The 26,956-nt window shown below is 36.1% G+C and overlaps 1 protein-coding gene across 3 annotated transcripts in view; it reads right to left on the bottom strand.

The window, feature by feature from the left end:
* FANCM (FA complementation group M) overlaps positions 1-26,956 on the bottom strand; it is a 64,617-nt gene that overhangs the window by 22,095 nt on the left and 15,566 nt on the right. For all 3 annotated transcript variants that reach the window (XM_054449157.2, XM_054449160.2, XM_054449159.2), the window contains 9 exons: positions 24,725-24,857; positions 23,955-24,080; positions 23,313-23,399; positions 19,485-19,669; positions 14,251-14,457; positions 11,654-11,867; positions 8,104-8,261; positions 5,659-5,814; positions 1,888-3,796 (listed from right to left, as the gene is read on the bottom strand). In XM_054449157.2, the coding sequence (XP_054305132.2) occupies positions 1,888-3,796; positions 5,659-5,814; positions 8,104-8,261; positions 11,654-11,867; positions 14,251-14,457; positions 19,485-19,669; positions 23,313-23,399; positions 23,955-24,080; positions 24,725-24,857 (3,175 nt within the window). The remainder of the gene's footprint in view (positions 1-1,887; positions 3,797-5,658; positions 5,815-8,103; positions 8,262-11,653; positions 11,868-14,250; positions 14,458-19,484; positions 19,670-23,312; positions 23,400-23,954; positions 24,081-24,724; positions 24,858-26,956) is intronic.

Genomic DNA, 26,956 nt, shown 5'->3' with positions numbered 1-26,956 from the left:
AGCTTATTTTATTTTACTGATTATTTCAGGCCACTGAGTTTTTTGGGGGTACTTTGTTAAACAGCAATAGATAACAAATACAAAACCACTCAGTAAATTTCTCCTCACATTCTGCTACTAAAACATCTACCGAGACAGACAAACTTGAGTGATTTCCTTTTTGCAGATGAGCAATATATAAATCAACTAGTTTTTCTTTTTTCATTACCTTCTAAGGAAGCCAAAGTTAAATGCAGGACTCGGCTATAGTAACCAACTCATTCTAGGAAGCTTTCTTTTCAGTGCTTTCATGATGTTTTAATGAACTATGTTGTTCATATATAATACAGAAAATGAGCTTAAATTCTCTCCTTGAATTAAGTAGAATAAAAAATAACTAAATGTTCTCTAAGAAATAATTCCATGATACGTGTTTGTAATTATTTTGCCCATGATTTGTAGTTAAGTACAATCCTAGAAAAAATGTTTTCGTGCAAATCTGACACAAAACCAGAAAAATTATCTCACTCATTAACGTGGACTTCATATAGAGGTATTAAAGCAAATATTGAAGGCTCACAGGCATCATACACTTTGAAAAAATATATATGTCATGGCACAACCCCAGACTATATAGAATAGTCAGGTTTTGAAAATTAAACGTATTTCCAGTACTTACTTCCAACATGCTTTCATCTTAAATAGAACATTCACGAACCATGTCCTCCATGCTAACAAGAATAATGTAAGGAAAAGATTTACAGAGGAAACTTTTCTTTTATCCTACAGCTACTTTTTATTCACCTTTTAACATAAGGAGTAAAATTCATAAATGACTTGATATAATAATCTGTAGAGTTGTATTATACAGCAGGACTTCATATCAAACATCTATCACTATATCTTCTAGTTTTTCTGTAAGTGTAATGGTTAGATTACAGAAACCCAGAGATTTCTCTGATTTTTTGTGGTCTGGTCTCAATCTTCTGAATACAGTTTTTATTTCTCAAATATTTTGCTACATAAAACTATTACTTCAAACTATCTCCCAAAATCATACTTTCCTTCTTTCCCTTCACTTTCATCATTTTATAACACCTAAATTATGTCTTTAGTATCTTCAGCATACCAAAAGCATAAATATTCCCAAGGAACCCAAATGAAAATCTACACTATATATAAAATCTTGGCCAGGTGCAGTGGCTCACATGTGTAATCCCAGCACTTTGGGAGGGTGAGGTGGGTGGATCACCTGAGGTCAGGAGTTCAAGACCAGCTTGTCCAACATGGTGAAACCCCACCTCTATTAAAAATACAAAACTTAGCCGGGCATGATGGTGGGTGCCTATAATCCCAGCTACCTGGGAGGCTGAGGCAGGAAAATCACTTGAACCTGGGAGGCAGAGGTTGCAGTAAGCCGAGACCACGCCATTGCACTCCAGCCTGGGCAATAAGAGCAAAACTCCATCTCAAAAAAAAACAAAGAAACAAAAAAAGTCCAATCTAATCAAACTCAAAATTTCATCATCCTCTGAACCTCCTAAACGCCACTCTCTTGTTATTCATTTGGTAGTTATTTCCACATTTTACTGGCATCTTTTCAAATACATATGTCACATAATTATGTTTTACAACTAAGACCTAGGGCCAGATCTTACACATCTTCGTGTATTTCATAATGTCTAGCAAGAATAATCTTTTCTATACCATGCATGCCATAAGTATATGTAAATAAAATAAATCTAATATTAGTAAGATCACCTTAAGAAAAATATAACACATCAATTATCTAATTCAATATTTATATTGTACCATGTACTAAAAAATTACATTTGGAAAAATTACCAAAGTATTTCCAGAGTAATTATTCTAGAAAGAGTTATAGACTTTATAAAGATGGAATCTTACCTTCAACAGAATGACAGGATTTATGCAGATATATTTGACCACTGCTTTTAGACTTTTCTAGAGAAAATTCTGAATAGTCAAAAGTTGAATTCAATGCTTCTTTGAATCTTTGTAGGTTTACTTTTTCCTTATTAGAATCTGGTGTCTTAAGTATTTCCTTTCTTATCTTAGAAAATGAGTTCAATGTGTTTGATTTAGAGAGTGGTGTACTCATAACTTTTTCTTGCACTGGTAAAGAAAACTGAGAATAACCAGGAGATAACAATTCTTCATTTTTTGCTGCACTCAGTGGCAAATGTACATAATTTGGATTCTGCATATCTTCATTTGATGGGATAATAACGGTTCCACTAGTAAAATTTTTACTATGATCTCTTGGTATTAGTGCTTGATTCCAAACATAATTTGCATCACTTATCTCCTTAATTTCCAAATACCTTCCATATAGATCATCTAGAGGTCTATTGCTATCTGATGTATGTTCCAATATTTCATCATCAGAATCTGGACTACAGAATCCTAAATCAAAGGTAACAGAAAATAAATCCCTAGAGCAATCAAAAATATCCTCATGATTCTTCACTTTTTCTTCCTGTACACCTCTCTGATCATCACGAGATTTAAAACTATTAGCATCACAGGTGATTTGATCTTGGAGTTCAGAATTATTGTCCAACAAAAGTTCATCAGAAATTAAGAACTGAGAGACCAGAGGCATTTCACTAATAGCAGTTTTGTCTGACACACGTAAAGATTTGCTTTTACTGTTCAAGGGTGAAAGACTCACATCGTCGAACTCTGTATTAACATCTTCAAATAATAGTAAACTTTCATCTTGATCAGTGGACAATACTGGGAGGTCACTGTTACCAACATCATGATTGTTCTCTCCAACTAAATTCTGTGCAGGGCCTCTGTGTATTTGAACACGATTGTTAGGTACTAAATTTTCATTTTGATTATGTTTATGTACATCACAGTCACAGAGACTTGGCTCATCAGAAATATTATCATTAGGTATATCATAAAGGCAACTTTTTTCAGATGGATAATTTATACATTTAAGTGAATTCAATTCTAAATTCTGTTGAGAATTCACAGCTGAACGTGACATCAAACAGGTGCATTTATCACTTTGTAAATGCTCTGCACAGGGTAAGAAAAGCAAATTCTCAAGTGCAGTACCCTTAGCAATTTCATATTCCAAGTCTGAGAGTCCACTGAGAGGCGGAGGAGAATGAGATAAAAATCTCTCTACATTAGCTAGTACCTCTTTTGTCAATGAGTGACAATTATAAAATTGGTCATCTGTTCTAACAATATAAAGCTCTTCTTCGAATGGAAGAAATAAGTTAGATGAAACAGATTTTTCATCACTGAAACTGTTATAACCAGAATCTAAAACATTTCCAGCAAGTGAACTAGTGGATTTATTTGTAAACTGACACTCTGTTAATAATACACATGGCTCTTTAATAACATTTTCATTAATAGTACATGTGGCAGCAATTTCATCTGTATCTGATGTCCTTTTATCATTTGGTAGGTCTTCTTGAAAAATATTTTCAACAGTAGAATTTCTGTCAGTATCTAAAGAATCTATAATACCGTGATTATTTTCTTTTTTAAGTTGATCTTTTTTTATTTCTTTAGACACTTTTTTCTTTAAAGAAACAATTTTAGTAGGTTTGATATGAGTTTGTTTAAAAATTTCAGCACATTCTTCATCAGATTCTATCACTAAGGATGAACTGCCTTGATTTATGTTCTTTATAAAAGACGATTTCTTGTGAGTGATAAAGGTGTCATTGGGAAGATTATTAGATTCATTCCTGGGAGCAATAAATGTTGAGGTAACATCTTCCATTTGTAAATAAGATTCAACTTCCAATTCATAGCTGCATTCTCCCTATAAATAAGGAAAATTTAAAAAGCCACAGGAAAACAAAACAAAACAGAAAGCCAAATCTAAGAGAGGAGTTTCACTCTATATTAAAATATTTATATTATTACATTGTTCCAGTGATATTCTTTTATACCTTAAAAGTTATTCCAATAAATCAAAATTATAATGTACACTACTGTGAAACTATCAAGTTATCATTAATCAGTTAACTTTTTTGTATCCCCAGTACTTAATACCCAAAAGACCCTTGATAACTATTTGTAGGAAGAACAAATTGAATGAATACATAAGAATATAGTGAGTTTTGCATTTCTAACATTTAACTGAATTATTCTCATTTCTTAAAAATAGATATTTTAAAAATACACATTAATAAAAACCATACACATTTGTTAAATTTACTCTTTCAATGACAGTAAACTAAGAATAGCTTTTAGAAAGTGCAACACAGTAGTACCTGTATGTCTGCTAGGTTGTATCCTGGAACATACTTCTATTGGTAACAAAGTTCCTCATCAAGGATTCCTATAGTGAATTTCTAAGTCTTACTTATCTCTAAGTTATTAGCTAAAACTTACAATCTCCACCATCCCTCCTTTCCCCCAAGAATGCTACTTTAATCAGGATTCCTCTACTACTTATAGACTTAAGCAGTTACCTCTCTGTTGTTTTTTTTTTTTTTTTTTTTTTTTAGACAAAGTCTCGCTCTGTTGCCCAGGCTGGAGTATAGTGACTTGATCTCGGCTCACTGTAACCTCCACTTCCCGGGTTCAAGTGACTCTCCTGCCTCAGCCTTCTGAGTAGCTGGGATTACAGGCATGTGCCACCACACCCAGCTAATTTTTGTATTTTTAGTACAGACAGGGTTTCATCATATTGGCCAGGCTGGTCTCAAACTCCTGACCTCAAGTGACCTGCTCGCTTCGGCCTCCCAAAGTGCTGAGATTACAGGCATGAGCCACCGCACCCGGCCCTCTGCTTTTTTGAATAATAAATATAATAAGCATCAATGTGAGCAAATGTCTGCCTCCCTGCTAGTATATATACTCCACATAAACAGAATATTTTCTCTCATTTGCTAACGGTTATAGCCATAAAGCAGGGAACGGAGTGTGGCACACAGAAGGCACTCAATAAATATATGTTAATTTGCACACATTTTGCTGGGATCCACATCTAACTACTTTATTTACATGTATGCATGATCAAAGGCTAATAATAAAAATAGGAGCAACAATTTACTGTGTACTTATTATATGCCAGCTACTACGTGCTTTACATATATTAGGTCATTTAATCCTCACAACAACCTTATGAAATAAGTATTATCACTATGACTATTTTACAGATAAAACTGAAGCACTGAGAGGTTAAATAACTTACAAACACATAATCAGTAGGAGGCAGAGTTAGGATTCTAACCCAGGCACTATGGATTTCACACTCATAATTGGTTCACTATGCTGACTATAGGAAGAATAATCAAGGAACTGCTCAAGGAATCTATAATTCTCTAAACTAGGACCAGGATACAAGAAAGATATCAAATAACCTAGATGATAGAGAGTATTTCAATAAATCCGAATCCAAAAGAATCCTAAATAAGCTTTACAAGCAGTTTACATAAATCATTTAAGTATATTAAAATTCGACTCTGGTCTATCAATATTTACAGATGATATTCTTCTTCTAATTAATTAAATCTATTTCTTTTCTTAAGGCAGAAAACTCATTCTTTACTGAGATCACAAGGAACTATACAGAAAAACAAAATATTTCTTATTACTTCAAATTAAGAAAAATAAAAGCTAAGTACTCTAGTTTTACTATCATACCAGCAAGAGAAAGTTACAATAAAACCTTACCTCTTCGTGTCTCATTCCCTCTATCATTTGCATAAGGCCTATAAAATGGCGGCATCGATCTGAGTGATCAATTTGATGTGTAGGCAAAGGATGATCTTGCCACAGTCTCCATTCAGAGAGAGAGAGTTGATGAATTCCAGTGGTTGATTCTTGAGTCTTAATTATTTAAAAAGTAATAAAAATGATGAAAACATACTGAGATTTCACAAACTAATTTTAAAAAACACTCAATATACATATAATAAGCTTAACATAATTTGGATCCATTTAGATACTCCCAACTAAAATCTCAGAAGAAAAAAAGAAAATAATTTCATAAAGCAGAAAGATGCCCTTTAAAATATATTTGTTAAATAACTGTCATATGACTTACAAGTTGACAATATTCCTGTTTATATAGTTCCATGTTAAGAGCAAACAGTTAAATATTTTAAAAGAAATCTTTTCTGAGGTTGTTTTCCCAGCTCTCCAGGCACATACACAACCTTTGATCAGTTCTCTTGACTTTCACAAAGTTAACAAAGAATTTGTTAATAATAAAATAAACAATAATAGCAAATTTAAAGTTTTAACTATAATTTCAAAACAAAAATTTTATTTTTTGTTTTGGTTTACAAGGATGCTTATGAAAGCATAATTTATGTTTACAGCCAACTGATCTTCAACAAAGCAAACAAAAACATAAAGTGGGGAAAGGACACCATATTCAACCAAATGTTACTGGGATAACTGGCAAGCCACATGCAGAAGAATGAAACTGGATCCTCATCCCTCACCTTATACAAAAATCAACTCAAGATGGATCGAAGCCCTACATTTAAGACCTGAAACCATAAAAATTCTGTAACATTGAAAAAACTCTTCTAGACATTGGCTTAGGCAAAGAGTTCATGACCAAGAACCCAAAAGCAAATGCAACAAAAACAAAGATAGATGGGGCTTAATTAAACTAAATGCTTTTGCACAGCAGAGTAAACAGACAACCCACAGGGTAGGAGAAAATCTTTGTAAACTACGCATCCGACAAAGGATTAATATCCAGAATCTACAAGGAACTCAAGTGGCCAACAAACATAAAACATGTTCAACATCACTAATTATCAGAGAAATACAAATCAAAACCACAATACAATACCACCTTACTCCTGCAAGAATGGCCATAATTGAAAAATCAAAAAATAATAGATGTTGGAGTGGATGTGGTAAAAAGGGAACACTTTTACACTGCTGGTGGGAGTGTCAATTAGTATAGCCACTATGCAATACAATATGGAGATTCCTTAAAGAACTAAAAGCAGAACTACCATTTGATCCAGCAGTCCCACTACTGGGTATCTAATCCAGAGGAAAAGAAGTCATTATATGAAAAAGATACTCGCACACCCATATTTATAGCAGCAAAATTCGCAACTGCAAAAATATGAAGCCAGCCTAAATGCCCATCAATCAGTGAGTGGATAAAGAAAATGTGACACACACACACACACACACACACACAACATGGACTACTACTCAGCCATAAAAAAAGAATGAAATTATTACATTCGCAGCAATCTGGATGGAGTTGGAGACTATTATTCTAAGTGAAGTAACTTAGGAATGGAAAACCAAACATCGTATGTTCCCATTTAGAAGTAAGAGCTAAGCTATGAGGACACAAAGACCTAAGAATAATATAATGGACTCTGTTGTGGACTCGGGGGGAAGAGTAGGAGTGGGGCAAGAGATAAAAGACTATACATTGGGTGCAGTGTACACTGCTCAGATGATGGGTGCACCAAAATCTCAGAAATCACCACTAACAACTTATCCATGTAACAAAACAGCACCTGTTCCCCAAAAACTATTGAAATTAAAAAAAAAAAAGGTTTACAAGGATGCTTATGAAAGCATAATTTATGTTAGTAAAATACTGAAAAAGCCAGATGCAGTGGTGTACACTTACAGTCCCAGCTACTTGGGAGGCTTAGGCAGGAGGATCACTTGAGTCCAGGAGCTGATGGCCAGCCTGGACAACAGAGTGAGACCTCATCTCTTAAAAAAAAAAAAAAAAGCTAAAAAGAATCCCAAAACACAATAGGTAAATAGTCAAGCAAACTATGGTACATCACAGAGTAAAGTGACAACCATTCAAGATTATGCCTATATAGAAATGTTTAAATGATAGTAATGAAAGAAAGGCATAATTTATGTAAAAATATCACAGTTGGTTAAATACATATATACGATAAATAATATAAGAAAATTAGTAGTTTCGTAAACTTAGACTTTAATGATTTTTTAAACTGATTACATTCTTAATTTCTTAAAGTAAGTTGACATTCCAATCACAATTATCTCATTATTCCCAAAGCTATTGCTTGATCATTATAAAGAACATCTGAGGGGTTCTGGCATTAAAATGAGGGAGGAAAAAGAGAACATCTGAAAATATATTCAACTTACTGGTTTGTTTTCCTCATTTTGTAAAGAAGAAAACTGAACTTGAGGCAATGTTATCTCTTTAATTTCATCACTGTCTCTTAATCTATAAAGTCTGTTCCATAATTTAAATTCTTCTTCTGATAAGAACCAATCTTTCTTTAGGCTACTTTGCCTCATTCCTGTAAGTTGAAAAAATAATGGAAAAGAGACTTTTTAAAAATCTGCAAAGCAGAAAAACCCACAATATCCATTCAAACTCTGTCACCCAGGTTGGAGTGCAACAGCACATTCATAACTCACTGTAACCTCAAACTCCTGGGTTCAAGCAATCCTCCTGCCTCAGCCTCCACAGGAGCTGTAATACAGGCTCACGCCACTTTTCTTATTTTTTGTAGAGATGAGGTCTACTTTTCTTATTTTTTGTAGAGATGAGGTCTTGATATGTTGCCCAGGTTGGTCTCAAATTCCTGGGCTCAAGTGATCCTACCTCAGCCTTGACTCTATTTCTTAAAACTAGTATTCTTCATATAAAACCACTCAGTTTATCACTTCATGCTTCTAAATGTCTCCTAAACTTCTCTTACCTTTGAAAGTACCCATCTGTCTAGGAGCTATCCTTTGGTAATGAATCCATTAACAGAACAGAGCCAGGTAGCTAGGCTCTCAGTCCTGGCTTCTTTTGGACTCTTTTCATTTGGTTGCCTAAGACCTGGCATGAAACAGGGTAAGATAACTCACAAAAGAAAACAGGTATTATGATTCTATCTTAGCAGTATTGGAAAGTTCATCTGAAGCTTGGTGGGGGTGTTGAGAGTGGGCAGGAAAGGCCAAGACTTTTAAAAGGAGTATGTACCTTAAGTCTTAAATGGGGGTTAGGGGCAAAAGGAGTAAAGTGTAGGGGGAACAGACTTGTTGCTTTAAAAAGGACATAATAGACTTTTAAAAATATGTACAGTACATTCATTCCTTTCAGCTTCTATAATCTCTAAAAATCACCAAACTGAAAAGGCTAAAAAGTACAAAGCAGTAACTCTGGCTAATATAGATGAGGGCAGAAAAATTGAGAAGCTACTGAATTAAAAATCAGGAAACTGGCTGGGTGCAGTGGCTGACACCTTCTCCTTGGGAGGCCGAGGAGGGAGGATCAATTAAAGCCAGGAGTTAGAGTCCAACCTAGGCAACACAGCTTGACCCCAAGTCTAAAAAAAATAAAATAAAATTAGCTGGGCATGGTGTTGCATCCCTGTAGTCCTAGCCACACAGGAGGCTGATAGGAGGATCTCTTAAGCCTGGGAGTTGAGGCTTCAGTGAGCTAGGATCATGTCTCAGGTATTCCAAACTTGTGTAAGAAGCTTTTTAAAAATGTAACAAAAAAAAAAAAAGGCTTCTCTGCATCTGTTTCCTCATCTGTAAAATAAGGGGGTTTGAACTAAATGATCTCTCAGGCCCCTTTCAGACCTGACATCCAGAGGCTCTAAGATTTTGAAATAGGCAGGTACCCCTAGTCCCTTAAAATAAACTCAGAGTGGCTGGGTGCAGTGGCTCATGCCTGTAATCCCAGCGCTTTGGGAGGCCTAGGTGGGTGGATCACCTCAAGTCAGGAGTTCAAGAACAGCCTGGCCAACATGGAGAAACCTCATCTCCACTAAAAATGTAAAAATGAGCCAGGTGTGGTGGCATGTGCCTGTAATCCCAGCTACTTGGGAGGCTGAGGCAGAAGAATTGCTTGAACCTGGGAGGTAGAGGTTGCAGTGAGCCGAGATCATGCCACCGCACTCCAGCCTGGGTGATAGCACAAGACCCTGTCTCAAAAAAATAAAATAAAATAAAAAATAATTCAGAGCTCTAAGCTCAGATGAATTACATACTAGTGTATATAATATATACTACATATAAACTATATATAATACTATATATACTATATATAGTATATACTATATATAAAATATATACTAGTGTAAATATACACTATGTATAAACACTAGTATATAGTTAGCATACACTAGCAAAATACATGGTAATACACTAGTATATATTTTATATATTAGTATAAATACACTAGTGTGTTCATATACTAGTACAGAATTATAGAATAATTCCATACATAAATCACATAATCTAAGATAAATCTTTGACACTTGAAAATTCAGAGAAAAGGGGATGAAACAAGTATAGAAAAATGAACATAACATTATCTCAATTTTTTAAAAGGATAGGTTCCAGATATTCACTAAAGAATTTGCCATTGACCCCAGTAACATTTTAGAAATAATTATTAAATATAAGATTAATTAGCAACTATAAGAAATATAATGATCACTAAAAATGATTTATCCAACCTAATCGAGTTTTGATGCTTTTATTAATTTAACAAATTCAAGAAAACTTAAAAGACATGCTGTATTTTTATTTTAACCAAATAATTGGCAAAATCTTGAAAAATGACAGGTATGTTCCTATTAAGTGTATTTGTATTAGGTTTAATAGACATAGCCAAAAAAACATTGATTGACGGCTCTGAGTTAAGGGAAAGAACATTAACAAATTTGAATTGAAACCAAGTAGTAGGAGGGTAAGAACCTTAAAAATGCATGGTATGACAACAGTGGAACAAACAGTTGAACAAACATAAAAGGTATGGCCTTCAAATATATAGAGAACTGTTACAAAGGTAAAGCACAGATGAAAACTGTACTTATCTAAGAAACCAGATCAATGAGAAAAAGGTACAAAGACACAGACTTTTCAACGTAAGAGTCTTCTACTATACAGGGCCGTTCAACAATGGAATGAACCCTCTAAAGAAATATAATTTATATTAAAAGAGGTATTCAAGTTGAGACTGGCTATACATTTAAAACAAGAATGATGCAGAAGCATTCCTACCTTGATAAGTAATTGGACCACATGACTCCCAAGGTTCCTTCCAAATGTTAGTTATGTGATTTTTATGATTTTATAAAACCCACTTCAGAGATTAAGTAAAATCCAAAAAATAAACATTTTTTCTCACTTTCATAGTGCAAATATCTCAAGATATTTGAGAAAGGCAACCAGCTAACACAAATGGCTACCTCAATTACCAGGTAAATATGGGATAAACTATGAAGGAATGTATAGCAAATGGTGCCCTCTTACATGAGGACAAGTTACTATTAATATTGACAACATGTATGTAAGGGATTCTAAGTGCTTGGGGATACATATAGGGAATTTCTGTCTTGGTATTATCTTAGTACATTATCTTCAGCGCACATTGTAATCTGGTTTAATGCTTATTCAAAAATAAAACTGTTTTCTTTCTTTTCTAAACTTTATGGAGAACATTCTCTGGGTTGGTAGGGTATTTTTAATTTTCCCCAACACTGAGTTTCTGTCACTCTATACTACCAGTGTCTCTCCATTTGCCACATGAATAATCTCTTATATATAGCCTTTCCAAAGAGAATGCCTATAATATATTAATTAGAACATACATTCAGTTTTTCAAACAAGAAATATTATATCAAGATACGACCTGCTAAGTAAGAACAAGGGAAAAATGCACATGTCAAATGCAAAATTTATTTACCATCCCTATAGGAAAAGATAGATGACTTTCGCTGCAAGTTCCGAGAAGGCTTCTCTGGTTCATAGACACCATGTGTGATGAACATTTTGTGTAATTTTGGGTTGATTCCATCAGGAACCATTCGTGGACTTCTTTGGTAAAAACGAAGGACCTGCCTGTTACCTGAAATAGCTTTATATATACTTCTTTTGTTGGACTGACTCTGATTATAAATCTGTAAAAACAAATAGAAAATGTCAGATTATATTACTTTTATAAATAAAAATTTATCCATAACAAGCAATCAGTTTGGATTTATTGTAAACATAAAATTAACCCCCGATCCACTTAAATACTTAGAAAATGGAGCTTCTGTTGTGTTGACTTTTTTTTTTTTTTTTTTTTTTTTTTTTTGAGACAGGGTCTTACTCTGTCATCCAGGCTCTGGAGTACAGTGCTGTGATCAGGGCTCACTGCAGCCTCAACCTCCTGGGCTCAAGCGATCCTCCCACTTTAGCCTCCTGAGTAGCTGGGACTACAGGTGTGAGCTACCACACCCAGCTAATCTTTATTTTGTAGAGATGGGGTCTCCCTGTGTTGCCCAGGCTAGTCTTTAACTCCAAGGCTCAAGTGATCCTCCAGCTTTGGCCTCCCAAGGCACTGAAATTATAGGTGTGAGTCACTGAGCCCAGCTGTCTTGAATTTTAAAACCTATCAGTAAATTGTTAGATTAACCTTTAATGAAAATCATTTCAGGCTGGGTGCGGCGGCTCACGCCTGTAATCCCAGCACTTTGGGAGGCCCAGGCGGGCAGATCACGAGGTCCAGAGTTCAAGACCAGCCTGGCCAATATGGTGAAACCTCGTCTCTACTGAAAATACAAAAATAAATTAGCCGGGCGTGGTGGCATGCGCCTATAGTCCCAGCTACTCGGGAGGCTGAGACAGAAGAATCGCTTGAACCCAGGAAATGGAGGTTGCAGTGAGCCGAGATCACGCCACTGCCCTCCAGCCTGGGTGACACAGCAAGACTCCGTTTATCTGTTTTTTTTTTTTAAAGAAAATCATTTCAAAATCCATTATTACCAAAGCCCACCTTAGCAGTTATACTGCATAAAGTAAATCTATCTTTGTTATCTTGCTGTTTTTAAAAAAGGCTGATATTTACATAGAAATGTAAGGTTGTCTTGTGTTTTTTTAAAACTAGTCCCTTATTTCAGTTTGTTCGTCTTTCTACACTTCAGTTTCCTTCTCTGTATACAACAAAAGCATTACTCCCTTTGCAGGGTGCTGACAGGATTAAATACAATAATGAATCTGAAACTTGGAACATTACACAGCACAATGTAAATACTGAGTAAACGGGGCCACTGTTACTACTTTACAGATAAGAAACCGAACAAGTGAATGGAGAGGTTAAGTAACTTGGCTAGGGAATACAATTAGAACCCAATTCCACTCACTGATATTACATGGCCTTTTACCAAACATTTCATTAGGATCATTTTATGGATAAACTAGATGTTACATATGAATATGCTATAATCACATGAAAAGTATTAGAGAAATAATTCATTTTTCAGGATGATTTTAAAGAGTATATAAAATATTTAAAATCAGTTTTGTTTTTTTTTTCTGGAGATGGAGTCTCACTCTGTTACCCAGGCTGTAGTGCAGTGGTGGGATCTTGGTTCACTGCAACCTCTACTTCCCAGGTTCAAGCGATTCTCCTGCCTCAGACTCCCAAGTAGCTGGGATTACAGACGTGCGCCACCACACCTGTCTCGCTTTTGTATTCTTTTAGTAGAGACCGGGTTTCACCATATTGGCCAGGCTGGTCTCAGACTCCTGACCTCAAGTGAGCCTCCTAAGGTACTGGGATTACAGGCGTGAGTCACCATGTCCAGCCTAAAATCAATTTTTAAAAATTATCATGGCTGTTAAGACCTTTAATGTGAGTCTATATATTTGGCTGCTGAACTAGTCTCAATGAGTTACAAAAGTTAGTTAATACTTTAGTGTAACATACACAAAATAATATTTTATGTAACATTTTATTTAGAAAGGCCTGTCACTCAAGATTGTAGCACAGTATGAATATAATTCAAGTTCCTTATCACTTAAAATAGGCATCAACAAACTTCCAAAAAGGGCCAGAAAGTAAATATTTTGGGTTTTTCAGGCTTCATACTGTCTCTGATACATATTCTTTGTTTCTTATTTAGTCAGTTATTTTGACAGCCCTTGAAAAGGAAAAAATGATTCTCAGTTTACTATAGTTCAGAAAGAAAAGTAAACTAAACACAAAGCATAGGCCTTCTTTAGAAGCACAGGAAAATAGTAAAACAAAGTAATACATATTGGTTTTTGGATCTAGGTATCTCTGAATTACTACTTAAGTATTAAAAATGTGTTTCTTTAGATGGATAAAAATCAGGAAACTTAATCCAGTCAAAAATTCTCCTAGTTACAAGATAGAATCCAATACAAAGTGGGGGAAAATAAACCAAAACTATCTACAGAGTGTTTGGACTTGGAATGCTAACATGTTGATATTCACCTTTGGGCTGTATTTCTCAAATTTCAAGTGTCAAATTGTGTTTCTGCAGCTCTACTTACACGTTCCTCTCGTCCTTCAGAAAGGATAACAACTATCCTGCCTTGACGTTTACGGCCAGTTCTACCCATTCGTTGTATAAGACGAATTGGGCTCTTCTGGGAATCAAAACATATTATAAGATCAACTTCTCCTATATCCAAACCTTCTTCACCCACACAGGTAGAAACCAACGTGTTGTAACCACCATCACGAAACTGTTTCACTACCTAAAATAGAAACAATTGAAAAATAACTACATGCAAATGTAAGAGAACTATAGACCAAAGCATATTTTTCCCCACTCACCTGAAAAATAGTAAAATCAGATTAAAAAACAGCCTCAAGGCTGGCCACAGCTCATGCCTGTAATCTCAACACTTTGGGAGGACAAGGCAGAAAGATTGCTTGAGTCCAGGAGCTCAAGCTCAGCCTGGGCACATAGAAAAACCCTGTCTCTACGAAAAATAAAAAAACTAGCCCAGCATGATGGTGTATGCGTGTAGCACTAACTACTTGGGAGACTGAGGCAGGAGGATCTCTTGAGCCCAGGAGTTCAAGGCTGCAAGTGAGCTATGACTGTGACACTGCACTCTAGCCTAGGCAACAGAGTAAAGCCTTGTTTCAACAAAACAAAACAAAAAAATCAGCATCAAGGATAGTATAGAATAGGAAAAGAAGCAACCAACTAGCAATATAAGCCAAAAGAGATTATGATAAAATAAACAGTTCTAATTATTTTGCTTTAGTAATGGTTGTGATGTCAGAAGGATCTGTCAACAATTTAAGTGGGTCACTGAATGAGAAAACCCAGAGTTTATTTTTAGCACCACAGAAAGGGGAATAGGGCAGGGAAATGGCCTACAGCAATCACTCCTATTTATCATATCTTAGACGTAAATGTATAGTGTTATCTGAAATAGGTTTATAAATATTTCTTATAATATTTGTAAGAATGTTGTATTACTCTTAGAAGTCATATCTTACCTTTTATACTACCATTCCAGGATTTCTCTGATCAGTTTAATGAAACCACAATAGCGTGAGAAGGAGTTAATGAAAAAGTTAATGAAAGTCCCTTAAGCCTTACAAACTTAGTTCTCAACTGCTCTGAGCCTCAGTTTCTCCATACAGACCAATACCAACACTGCGGGTTTGTGGACAGTGGAGTGGTGGCAACGGTGGTAATTAAGTGAGATAATGCAACATCAAAAGCTGAATTAGCTGATAAATAATGACAGCTACTACGTGCAACGGCACACTATGTGCCAGGTACCATACTAAGTACTTTATATATTTTCTACTGCCAACGACCCTATGAGGTAGATATTATCATTGCATTTCATTAAACAATCTGAAAATCCGAAAAGTTAAGCTATTTGCCTAATGTCTCATTAATAATCATCAGCATTTGAATGTCAGTGTCTCTGACTCCAAAAACCTAACTTAATCTGTAAGCTAGTTGTATTGTGAAAAACAACAACCTTAAAAGTAGGACAATAAATATAAATGTATTATGTTAAGTCTTCTCATAAACATTTCAGTTGCACTGGTCCAAGGATTTTCCTTCAATGTGGAAATCCTCAGAGTACAGGGAGAAACAATGATCATGATTAAACATTAGGAGTAATTCATTTCCTTTGGAATTTGTACTGACATTAAGCCAACCTGCATATAACATGGTAAAGCAGATGTCCTTTTTGCCCAGATAAAGAAAAAAAAAAAGGCCATAGTGCTAGATACATTTTTTCTTAATATAACTAACAGATTAATAAAGAATGTCAATTTTCTTTTTAGTTAACATGTATAACCTAAACTGTTACTTCCATGCTTAAGACTGATATTAATTTGCCATTGAATATACACTTCCATGAACCCTTTCCACAAACTCAAGACATATATTCAATTGTTTATCCAATATCTCTGTGCTCCATGAACTGTTTATTACTGGTGCCTGTCCAAAACTGTTTATTACTAGCTGAGAACAAGATAAGTAAAATAACTGAAAGTAAGGGTTTAGACACTTGACAGAGTAATTTTGTTGGCTGACTCTACTAATATTTTAAAAATTGGACCAGAACTTTATTTTTAATTCATTTTACTTTCTAGTAATTCACTTTTATTGTTCAAAAGTATCAGTATGTCATGTAGTGGGGGAAATAAACTGGTCCTCTACCAGTTTCAACAGTTTGAAAAGCATTAATCTGAGAGGCATGTCAAAGTTAACTCACCTAAAACCAAGCTCCTGATATTCCCTAATTCTCCTGCCTCAGCCTCCCAAGTAGCTGAGATTATAGGCACCCGCCACCATGCCTGGCTAATTTTTGTATTTTCAGTAGAGACAGGGTTTCACCATGTTGGCCAGGCTGGTCTCAAACTTCTGACCTCAAATTATGCACCTGCTTTGGCCTCCCAAAGTGTTAGGAATACAGGCGTGAGCCACCACACCTGGCCTTGCCTGCAGTCTTATCCATCTTAGTCAATACCAGCTCTTTCAGTTGCTCAGGTCAAAAACCTTGGAGTCATCCTACAGTCAGACTTCATATGCCTTTATCTCATATCCCACTCTAATTTGTCAATACACCCTGTCAGCTTGACCTGCAAAACACATCCAGAACTTAACCACTTCTCACCACCTTCCTTGTTACCACCCTAGTCCATGTCACCATCATCTTCAGCTTAAATCGTTGTAAGTCTCCCAACCGGTCTCTCCACTTCCACTCTTAGCCCCTACAGTTTATTCTTCAGACAATAACCAGCATGATTCTTTTTTTTTTTTTTTTTCCTTTTTTTGAGACAGGGTCTCACTGTGTTGCCCAGGCTGAAGTGCAGTGGTGTGATCTTGTCTCACTGGAGCTTTGACCTCTGGGCTCAAGCATCCTCCCTCCTCAGCCTCCCATGTAGCGGAAACTACAGGCACATGCCACCACACCCAGCTAATTTTTGTATTTTTGGTAGAGATAAGGTTTCACCATGTTGCCCTAGTTGGTCTCGAACTCCTGGCCTCAAGCAATCTGCCTAACTTAGCCTCCCAAAGTGTTGTGATTACAGGCATGAGCCACAGTGTCCGGCTGAGTCTTTTAAAATATAAACCGAGCTAAGACCATTCTCTGCCCCAAACTCTCCAAGAACTTCTCATCTTAGTCAGAGTAAAAGAGAAAGTCATTAAAATGGAAATGACATATAGGGCCCCAAAGGATCTGGCCCCCCAATTTCTTCTGACTTAATATCATGTTTCTAAATAAATGGACAATGTACAATTATTTGCCTGCAAGCTTGTTTCAAAATAAAACAGCTGTTATGAAAGCAATTACATATAGGAGTAATAAAAAAAGTTTTTACTTTGGCATACATTAAAATATTATTGACATAAATGAGTAAATGATAAAGTCAGTAAAATCAATAAGGTTCTTACGGTGCCTGACAAGCTCAGGAAATAATGACTTTAGGTAATACTGAAATTGATCAGAGATCGGATTGGGTACTGCGGGTATTTCAAATAATGAAAATGCTTGAGCTCCACAGCAAAAATCCAATTCATTTTTCATTCATACATATATGTTAAGAGTAGTAATCACCCACTAGATGCCTTAAAAATATGTACAATCTGACTTGATGATAGGCAAAGGTATTATTTTCAGATTCAGGAAGGCACTCCCCACCATATCCAGTCAGCTTAAACAGACTCTTCTCGGTGTAGTGAGGGCAGGTATAAAAGGTATTTAAAGAGTACCTGACCATGGCTCACGCCTGTAATCCCAGCACTTTGGGAGGCCAAGGCGGGCGGATCACGAGGTCGGAGATGGAGACCACCCTGGGTAACACGGTGAAACCCTGTCTCTACTAAAAAAACAAAAAATTAGCTGGGCGTGCTGGGCACCTGTAGTCCCAGCTACTCGGGAGGCTGAGGCAGGAGAATGGCATGAACCCGGGAGGCAGAGCTTGCAGTGAGCCGAGATCGTGCCACTGCACTCCAGCCTCGGCAACAGAGCGAGACCCCGTCTCAAAAAAAGAAAAAAAAAAGAATACCTGACCAACATGGTGAAACCCTGTCTCTGCTAAAAATACAAAAAAACTTAGCTGGGCGTGGTGGTGGGCACCTGTAGTCCCAGCTACTCAGGAGGCTGAGGCAGGAGAATCACTTGAACCCGGGAGGCGGAGGTTTCAGTGACCCCAGATTGGGCCACTGCACTCCAGCCTGGGCGACAGAGCGAGATTCCATTTCAAAATTTAAAAAAGAAAAAAAAAAGAAGACTATCCCCCGGCCGGGCGAGGTGGCTCATGCCTGTAATAGCATTTTGGGAGGCTGAGGCGGGCGGATCACTGGAGGTCAGAAGTTTGAGACCACCCTGGCCAAGATGATGAAACCCCATCTCTACTAAAAATACAAAAATTAGCCAGGCATGGATGCCTGTAATCCCAGCTCTCTGGAGGCTGAGGCAGGAGAATTGCTTGAATCTGGGAGGCGGAGGTTGCAGTGAGCCGAGATCACACCACTGCACTCCAGCCTGGGCAACAGAGTAAGATTCCATCTAAAAAAAAACCTCATCTACTAACGTCTGCAGAATCAAAAAAGGCTCTGTCAAAATTAATTAGAAATTAAAGAGATATCTAATTGTCAGTCACTACTCAAGTACAGACTTACATAGTTACTTTATAAAAAGCTGCATAGATTTTATAAAAATCAATAACGTAAAATTTCCCTCAAAACATCACAGCACTTAGAAAACTGAATGTCCTCTTACTCAGAGCATAAGGCTACCTTAAATACTATCATGGTTTCTTCTGACCCCACTTTTAAAATGAGATTTTTAAATAAATAAAAAGAGATAGGCTAATTATTTGTTTAGAATAAATTATTAAAGCGGCAAACAATAAACATTTATTGGTGGCTCTACAATAAGATCTCTTTCACTACTTACAACAACTCTATCATGTATGTTTACAGATAAGGAAAACTGAGGAAGAAGAAGTAAAGAAACTTTTAAGTGGTAAAGTCAGGATTCCAACCCAGTTAATATAATTCCAGAGCTTTTCTGCTTAACTTTTACACTTTACATTACTTTAAAACAAAAATTCCAAAATCACGTAAAACATTTGTTATCATCTTTCAAAATATGCTTATTTTTACTTACACGTTTACTGTAAAATTCTTTTTAAGTAGCTAATTGACCAGTGAGTTAAAACTAACAAAAAAAGAACAAGTGCAAAGCTAATCAATCTTATTTTTATTTTTATCAATTCCAAAAATAATTACCTCCAGTTGCTCCTTCTGGGTAAAACCCTTCGTGCTTTTCCCTGAGGCATGGCCGACAAAAGTCATTACTCTAATAATTGGCTGATGCTGTGAAAGCATTTCTGCAATTTCTTGAACACTATCTCGAAATGAAGAGAAGATCATAACTCGGGTCTCATCACGTTTCTTTTCAGAAGTGTTTTCAGCTATATATATATACAAACTTTAATTACAACTTTTTACAAAGCATTTAGACAAGAACTAGTTCAAAAGACAAACCTGAAAGTGTTACGCTAACAAATTTTTTCTTTCAAAAAAATAATTTAGCTGCATGTGGTGGCACACGCCTATAGTCCCAGCTACTTGGGAGGCTGAGATGGGGAAATCGCTTGAGCCCAGGAGTTCACGACCAGCCTGGGCAACATAACATAGCAAGGCCCAGTCTCTAATAAACAAATATACAAATAAATAAATAATTTCAAACATCTTGAAATTTTTAAAACTATATTCTCTATTAATTTTAATAATCTTAGCTTATTATTTATCATTGGCTGTCATAAAATAAAATCCTAAACAAATCAAATATGAATTACCTGAATCACTTTTGACTAGCCCTTCAATTCAGGCATAATGGCTATCATTTCCCTTTACCTTCTAAGATAGCCAGAAGCACAGAACTATGCAGCTCCCCCTAATTTCATAAGTCTTCCCTTTCCTTTCTGTTCACTAAAGGCAATGTCTTAATCCAAGCCATGCATTCTGTCCTCAAATCTACTATACTTTCAAATTCTCCAAAGACAACTGCAGAATATACCCTACAGAGAATTCCAAAGCTGCTCCCGACATGTCTGTGCTGGGGGGCAGGTAAGGTAGGGGGGTGGCGGGCAGTAGAATGCACTAATAAGAATATGATCTTTGTGGCTGGGCACTTAATTCTCTGGGTGACTGGTGATCATGGTAGTTATTTAAGCTCTTTAAGCTTTAGCTTCTTCATATCTAATATGGATTGATGTATAAATGAAACAGTATATAGTTTTGCACATATAGTAATTGGTTAATTATTGCATACTGTGTGGGGTTTTTGGTTGGTTGTTTTTATTTTTGAGACAGGGTCATGTTTGGTCACCTAGGCTGGAATGCAGTGGCACCATCACGGCTCACTACAGCTTCGACCTCTTGGGCTCAGGTGATCCTCCCACCTCATGCTCTGAGTAGCTGGGACTACAGGCCCATGCCACCATGCCCAGCTACATTTTAAAATTTTTTTGTAGAGACGGGGTTTTGCCATGTTGCCCAGGCTGGTCTCAAACTCCTGGGCTGAAGAGATCTGCCCACCTCAGCCTCCCAAAGTGCTGGGATTACAGGCATGAGCCACCACATCCAGCCTCTACTGATTTCTATTATCTTAATCATCATATGTGTTCCAAGGACCACACTAAGCATTTTATGTATGTTAACTCATTTAATCTTCACAACTCCTCTAAGGAATAAATGACTTATTAAATATAAAGTTAATTTACGATACAAAAAACGTAGGACTTGAAGAAGCAGCTGTTCCAAGTAAAATTATTCTAAACAAACTTCTTTTGAATCATCATTGCATCAAGCATCAAGTCTCTGTATGTGACCAGCTCCTGAATGAATTGCTACTTTCATCACAAAACCTGTATCTCCTTCAATCTGTCACAGCCTGCCTTTTTACCCTCATTCCACTAAAGCTCCTTCCAGCAAAATCATCAATAACTTCCATACTGCCAAGTTCAATGGACACTTTTTAGTTTAACACACTTTACTCTTTCCTTCTGAAATAGTCTCTTTCTTCAGCTTCTCTGACATTTTACTTGTCCGGTTTCCTCCCCAGGCTCCTTAGTGGCTTTTTTTCCTCCAAACTCTAACTGTTGATATTTTTCAGGACTCCATTCTGTACCCTCCTCTGTATATCTCTAAACTGTTGTCCTGATAATCACATCTATTCCTGAAACTTTAAATATTACCTTTATGCTGATAACTCCAAAATGTATTCACATATATGTAAATATGTAAAAACAGCACCAACCATTCTTCTGAGATCCAGATTTGCTTATCTAATGCCTACTTGACACTTAGGTGTCTCAAAAACATCTTAACATGTTTGCTCTTTATTTTGTTATTCTTTTTTTTAATTGACAAATAAAAGTTGTATATATTTATGTTGTACAATATGTTTTGAGATGTCTATATACATTGTGAAATGGCTAAATCAAGCTAATTAACATACATATTACCTCACATACTTCTCTCTCTTCTTCATTTTTCACTTTGCTCATGTAATCATTTGCAAACATGTACACATAAACGTATATACCCAGCCATATGATTCCTTTTTTCCTCTTTTTTTTTTTTTTTTTTTTTTTTGAGACGGAGTCTCACTCTTTTGCCAGGCTGCAGTGCAGTGGCGCAATCTTGGCTTACCGCAACCTCCGTCTCCCAAGTTCAAAAGATTCTCCTGCCTCAGCCTCCCGAGTAGCTGAGACTACAGGCACATACCACCACACTCAGCTAATTTTTGTACTTTTAGTAGAGACGGGGTTTCACCATGTTGGCCAGGATGGTCTTGATCTCTTGACCTTGTGATCTGCCCGCCTCAGCCTCTCACAGTGCTGGGATTACAGGTGTGAGCCACTGCACCCGGCCAATTCCTTTTTTCTTACACCATGCGTCTAATCCATAAACAAATACAATAAATAAGTTGGCTCCAATTTGAACATATATCTAGAATCTATTTCCCAGCACCTTGACCACTATTGCCTTGATGCACACCACCATTATGTGTCATCATCCAAGACTATCATAATAGTTTTCTAAGTTATCAATGTCTATGCTCCACAAAACTACCAGAGTGATCCTTAAAATGTCATGTCATTCCAGTGCTACAAATACCTCTGTTTGGTTTTGCAAAGCACAAATATTCAGAAATTAAAAACTAAAGTCTGATATTATCTGGATACCTCTCATCTATACCACTTGTAGGCTCAGTCACACTTGTAGCCTCAATCTAACCACACTGGTCTGTTTAATCATACCAAGCACCCTACTGCCACCTCAAAGCCTTTGAATCTGCTATTTTTACTGCTTGGAATTATCTCTCACCCAACCTCCAAAACTCACAAGGCTTCCTCCCTTATCTGCATCATCACTTTAAATATCCCTCTACAGAGAAGCCTTCTATAACCATCCTATATAAAACAGCACTCCTCTATAACTCTCTCTCTCCTAATCTACTTTACTCTTTTACTGTACTATATATTGTTTTACTGTCCACTTCCCTTATATTACCCCAAGCTAACTCATATAGTACCTTATTCTTAACATTCCCACCACCACCCTTGCCCTAACCCTTCCAAAATTTCTCACAGCGTTTTAGTATTCATTATCCAGAGTAATTAAAAGCCCACCTTCTCCAAAAGAAATGTTAGAATAAACTAATAAGTTGAAGTTTTTTCTTTGTTTGTTTTATTTTCGAGATTATTTATTTCAAGTTTTGCTCTTGTAGCCCAGGCTGGAGTGCAATGGCACAATCTCGGCTCACTGCAACCTTCACCTCCCAGGTTCAAGCGATTCTCCTACCTCAGCCTCCCAAGTAGCTGGGATTACAAGCATGTGCCACCATGCCCGGCTACTTTTTGCATTTTTAGTAGAGACGGGGTTTCACCATGTTGGTCAGACTGGTCTTGAACTCCTGACCTCCCGTGATCCTCGGCCTCCCAAAGTGCTGGGATTACAGGCGTGAACCACCACACCCGGCCGTAAGTTAAGTTTTACCTCTTGCAATAACTTTGTCTTGCCTTAAAGCTACTAAATATGACCTACCATTCCATGACTTGAAGTGTTCAATTACAACTTCTTCTAATTTCTTTAACTTTGGATGACTATAAACAAATTTTTTATGTTTATCTCCTGGAACAAAACAAAAATATCAAAATTTTTTTCTATTTTTTTCCATATTTAATTACACTAATGTATATTAAAGTTATCTTTTCCAATGCATATGTTGGATTTTTTTTAACTTTTTAAAAATTTAAACCAGAGGTAACATCTAGGTAGCCCATAAGTCTTACTGTAAAATGAACTTTGAACTTTCGTAAAATTTTCATTCTGAGAGAACCTAAAGAGGAATCAGCAGCAAAGAAAGCAAAAATACATATCAAACTATAAAATCAGGTTTTGATAGTTCTGAGAATTTTTACTACCACTAACAACTACTAACATCTGTTATATGTTTAAAGTTTGTAAACTTGTTTAAAGAAGTTTAAACATTGTTTAAAGCATATAAACTTTAAACTTGAATATATATTAATCTTAACTTAAAAAATGAAATATTTACACATTTAACAGATCTGTTGCTACAAAATATAAATAATTGTAGTCATTTGCATCAAAGGAGAAAAATTTCAAAATTAACTGTGATTAAGAAACACAACAAAATACATAATTTTAAAAGAAAAACCAGACCTTGTTGGATAGCAGAAATACCATTTGCTGAAGTACTACGTGTATGTGCAAACATACACTCTAGATGATTATAGAGTTTCATGAAGTCTTCATTTCGACCAAGTTCATTTTTTGACCGTGTCATTCCTTCAGAAATTAAGAAAAGGTTTTCAAATAAATAATAATAAAACTGATAAAATGTAGTATTTTTTAAAAAGAAATTAAACTTTAGCAATGAATGTAACTTTTTCAAGTGTAAACATGAAAACCAGAAACTTTTTGCAGTTCTACATTCATATATGTATTAATGAATGGTTTCCTTTTCTCCAGGAATTTATTAAAAACAAAGAAACATGGCCATTTGTTAATTATTCCAATGCTTTTTAAAATAAATCATTTTTAAGTAATTCAAACTCTTTAATATGTCTTTTTTTTTTTTTTTTTTAAGACAGTCTCGCTCTGTTGCCCAGGCTGAAGTGCAGCAGCATGATCTTGACTCAAGGCAACCTCTGCCTCTCGGGTTCAAGCAATTCTCCCGCCTCAGTCTCCTGAGTAGCTGGGATTACAGGCATGCACCATCATACCCAGCTAATTTTTGTATTTTTATTAGAGACGGGGTTTCACCATGTTGGCCAGGCTGGTCTTGAACTCCTGACCTCAAGTGATCCACCCACCTCGGCTTCCCAAAGTGCTGGCATTACAGGCATGAGCCACTGTGCCCAGCCCTTCAATATGTCTTTAGCCAAAATAATACATGTCATTATTTCTTTAAATAATTTGATATAATTTACCTTTAGTTCCATCCATAATTCCACAAAGGAAGAAATATAATGATCTCATTCCCATTTGCTGCAATAATTCATAACCATGATATAAACTAATACAAATAGCAAACTCTCCCTCGATTATGCCTTGTTGTATTCCCTAGAAAAACAGCATATGTCAAATTTAACCAGAGAAATAAATGAACATACATGCTCCATGCCCAAGTTGTCAGGCCACAGTCAGTGTAACATTTATAATATAATCCAAATGATCATAATCATCATTCCCTTCTACACTGCTATAACTGATTGGTTATTAAATGTCATCTTATAGGATGTTGCTATGGAAAGGTACCAATGTATTTTGTATGTAAAATCTGCCCCTTTATTTCTTTTTCTTTAATTAAACAGGAAACTTACATTTTAAAAAGAATAAGTAAAGGAGAAAAAAAATTATACGTTTTTCTTTACAGGTAAATTAATTGGCAGTATATAGATATATTTGTTCTTTCAAAACTATATAGTAAGCATCTACTACATGTCAAGCACTCAGCTAGATACAATGGAAATGGGAAATAAGTTAGATATGGCTTATCCTCATGAATGTTACTGGCAAAAGTACAAATATTTAATCAGACTTTTAATGCCAACCTTTAATACCAAGTATACGTCCTGTGAAAATATCTGACACTGAGCCCCAGAAACTATTCTAAGCACATTACCTGCACAATTCACTTAATCTTAGTATCTAGCAGGTAGCTACTATTGTTATGCTCATTTTATAGATGAGGAAGCTCATACAACCGTTAAGCAGCAGAACCACTATTTAGACCCAGGAATTTGGGCTAAGAGGCCTCGTGCTTTCAACCACTCCTCTCATGGAAAAATGAAGGACACATTCCTTTACGGAAGTACATGGTATGTGTATCTATCTGATAAGATAGTTTTTAAGGAGCGCATGGAGAACATCTTCTAATTATTTTCCTTTGAGATGAAGACTACTGTTTTCTAACATTTCTAGTAGCATTTAACATCAATGTTAGTGATTCTAAATATTCCAGGATACTAACAAATGCCCTAAAATGGTACCCTAATTACCTCTCACCAGTTCCAGTTAAGATCTAGTTCAACAGGTTTGATTTACTATTTCCTAGCAGAAATCAAAACATATTAAAGTTTTAAATAATAATATACTATAATTTTACAGAAAAGACTCCTTTAGTGCTTCCCCATATACTATATGATAAAGACCACATTTCGTGGTATAATAGTTAAAGTTACTCTCATGAAGTCACAAACTATATTATTATATCCAGTTTCGTGGTATAATACTTAAAGCTACTCTCATGTAGTACAACCTATATTATCATATCCGGTTTCCAAATCCTCTGCCAAATTGGTCTGCTCACTGTCTCCCACATGCTTTAATTCAATTGCCTCTGTTCTTTTGCACAGGCATTCCCTATCAGTTCAAAGAATGACTTGGTGCCCTTTTTTGTGTCCGTGAGTGTCTTCTCTGACTTTGGACCTAGTTTGATAGATATTTTTGTATCCATTGATTTTTTTCCAATGCAGGTTAGAAATAGGAAGCTTGCTGTGATGCTTCCTTCAAACTCTGGTATTGAGAGTAAGAATAAATGTTCTGTGTCTAAAATTCAGTTACAATCTACCTTCTCATGGCTTTGAGACTTTACAAAATAAATAGACTAAAAGACAAATTCTTCCTTAAAAGTTAAAAAGAAAGGTCGGGCACTGTGGCTCACGTCTGTAACCTTTGGGATTACACTCTGGGAGGCCGAGACAGGCAGATCACCTGAGGTCAGGAGGTCGAGACCAGCCTGGCCAACATGATGAAACCCTCTCTCTACTAAAAATACAAAAATTAGCCAGGCGTGGTGATGCGTGCCTGTAGTCCCAGCTACTAGGGAGGCTGAGGCACAGGAGTCGCTTGAACCTGAGAGGCAGAGGTTACAGCGAGCCAAGGTCACACCACTGCACACTGGCTTGGGCAATAGAGCGAGATTCTGTCTCAAAAAAAAAAAAAAAAAAAAAGAAAAAGTTAAAAGGTAAAATTTATCTTAATTCAAATCATTACATTGTATTCTTGCCAGATTTTTTTCATGCTTTTATAAACTATATAAACATTTCTGATTTTTTTGTTTTTGTTTTTGAGACAGGACTAACTCTGTCACCTAGGCTAGAATGCAATGCTGCAATCACAGCTCACTGCAGCCTTGACCACCCAGGCTCAAGCAATCC

Source organism: Pongo pygmaeus, chromosome 15 (assembly GCF_028885625.2).
Source record: "Pongo pygmaeus isolate AG05252 chromosome 15, NHGRI_mPonPyg2-v2.0_pri, whole genome shotgun sequence".
Classification (NCBI taxonomy): domain Eukaryota; kingdom Metazoa; phylum Chordata; class Mammalia; order Primates; family Hominidae; genus Pongo; species Pongo pygmaeus.
Note: the sequence above shows the minus strand (reverse complement) of the source record. Positions and strands in the feature narration are given on the sequence as shown.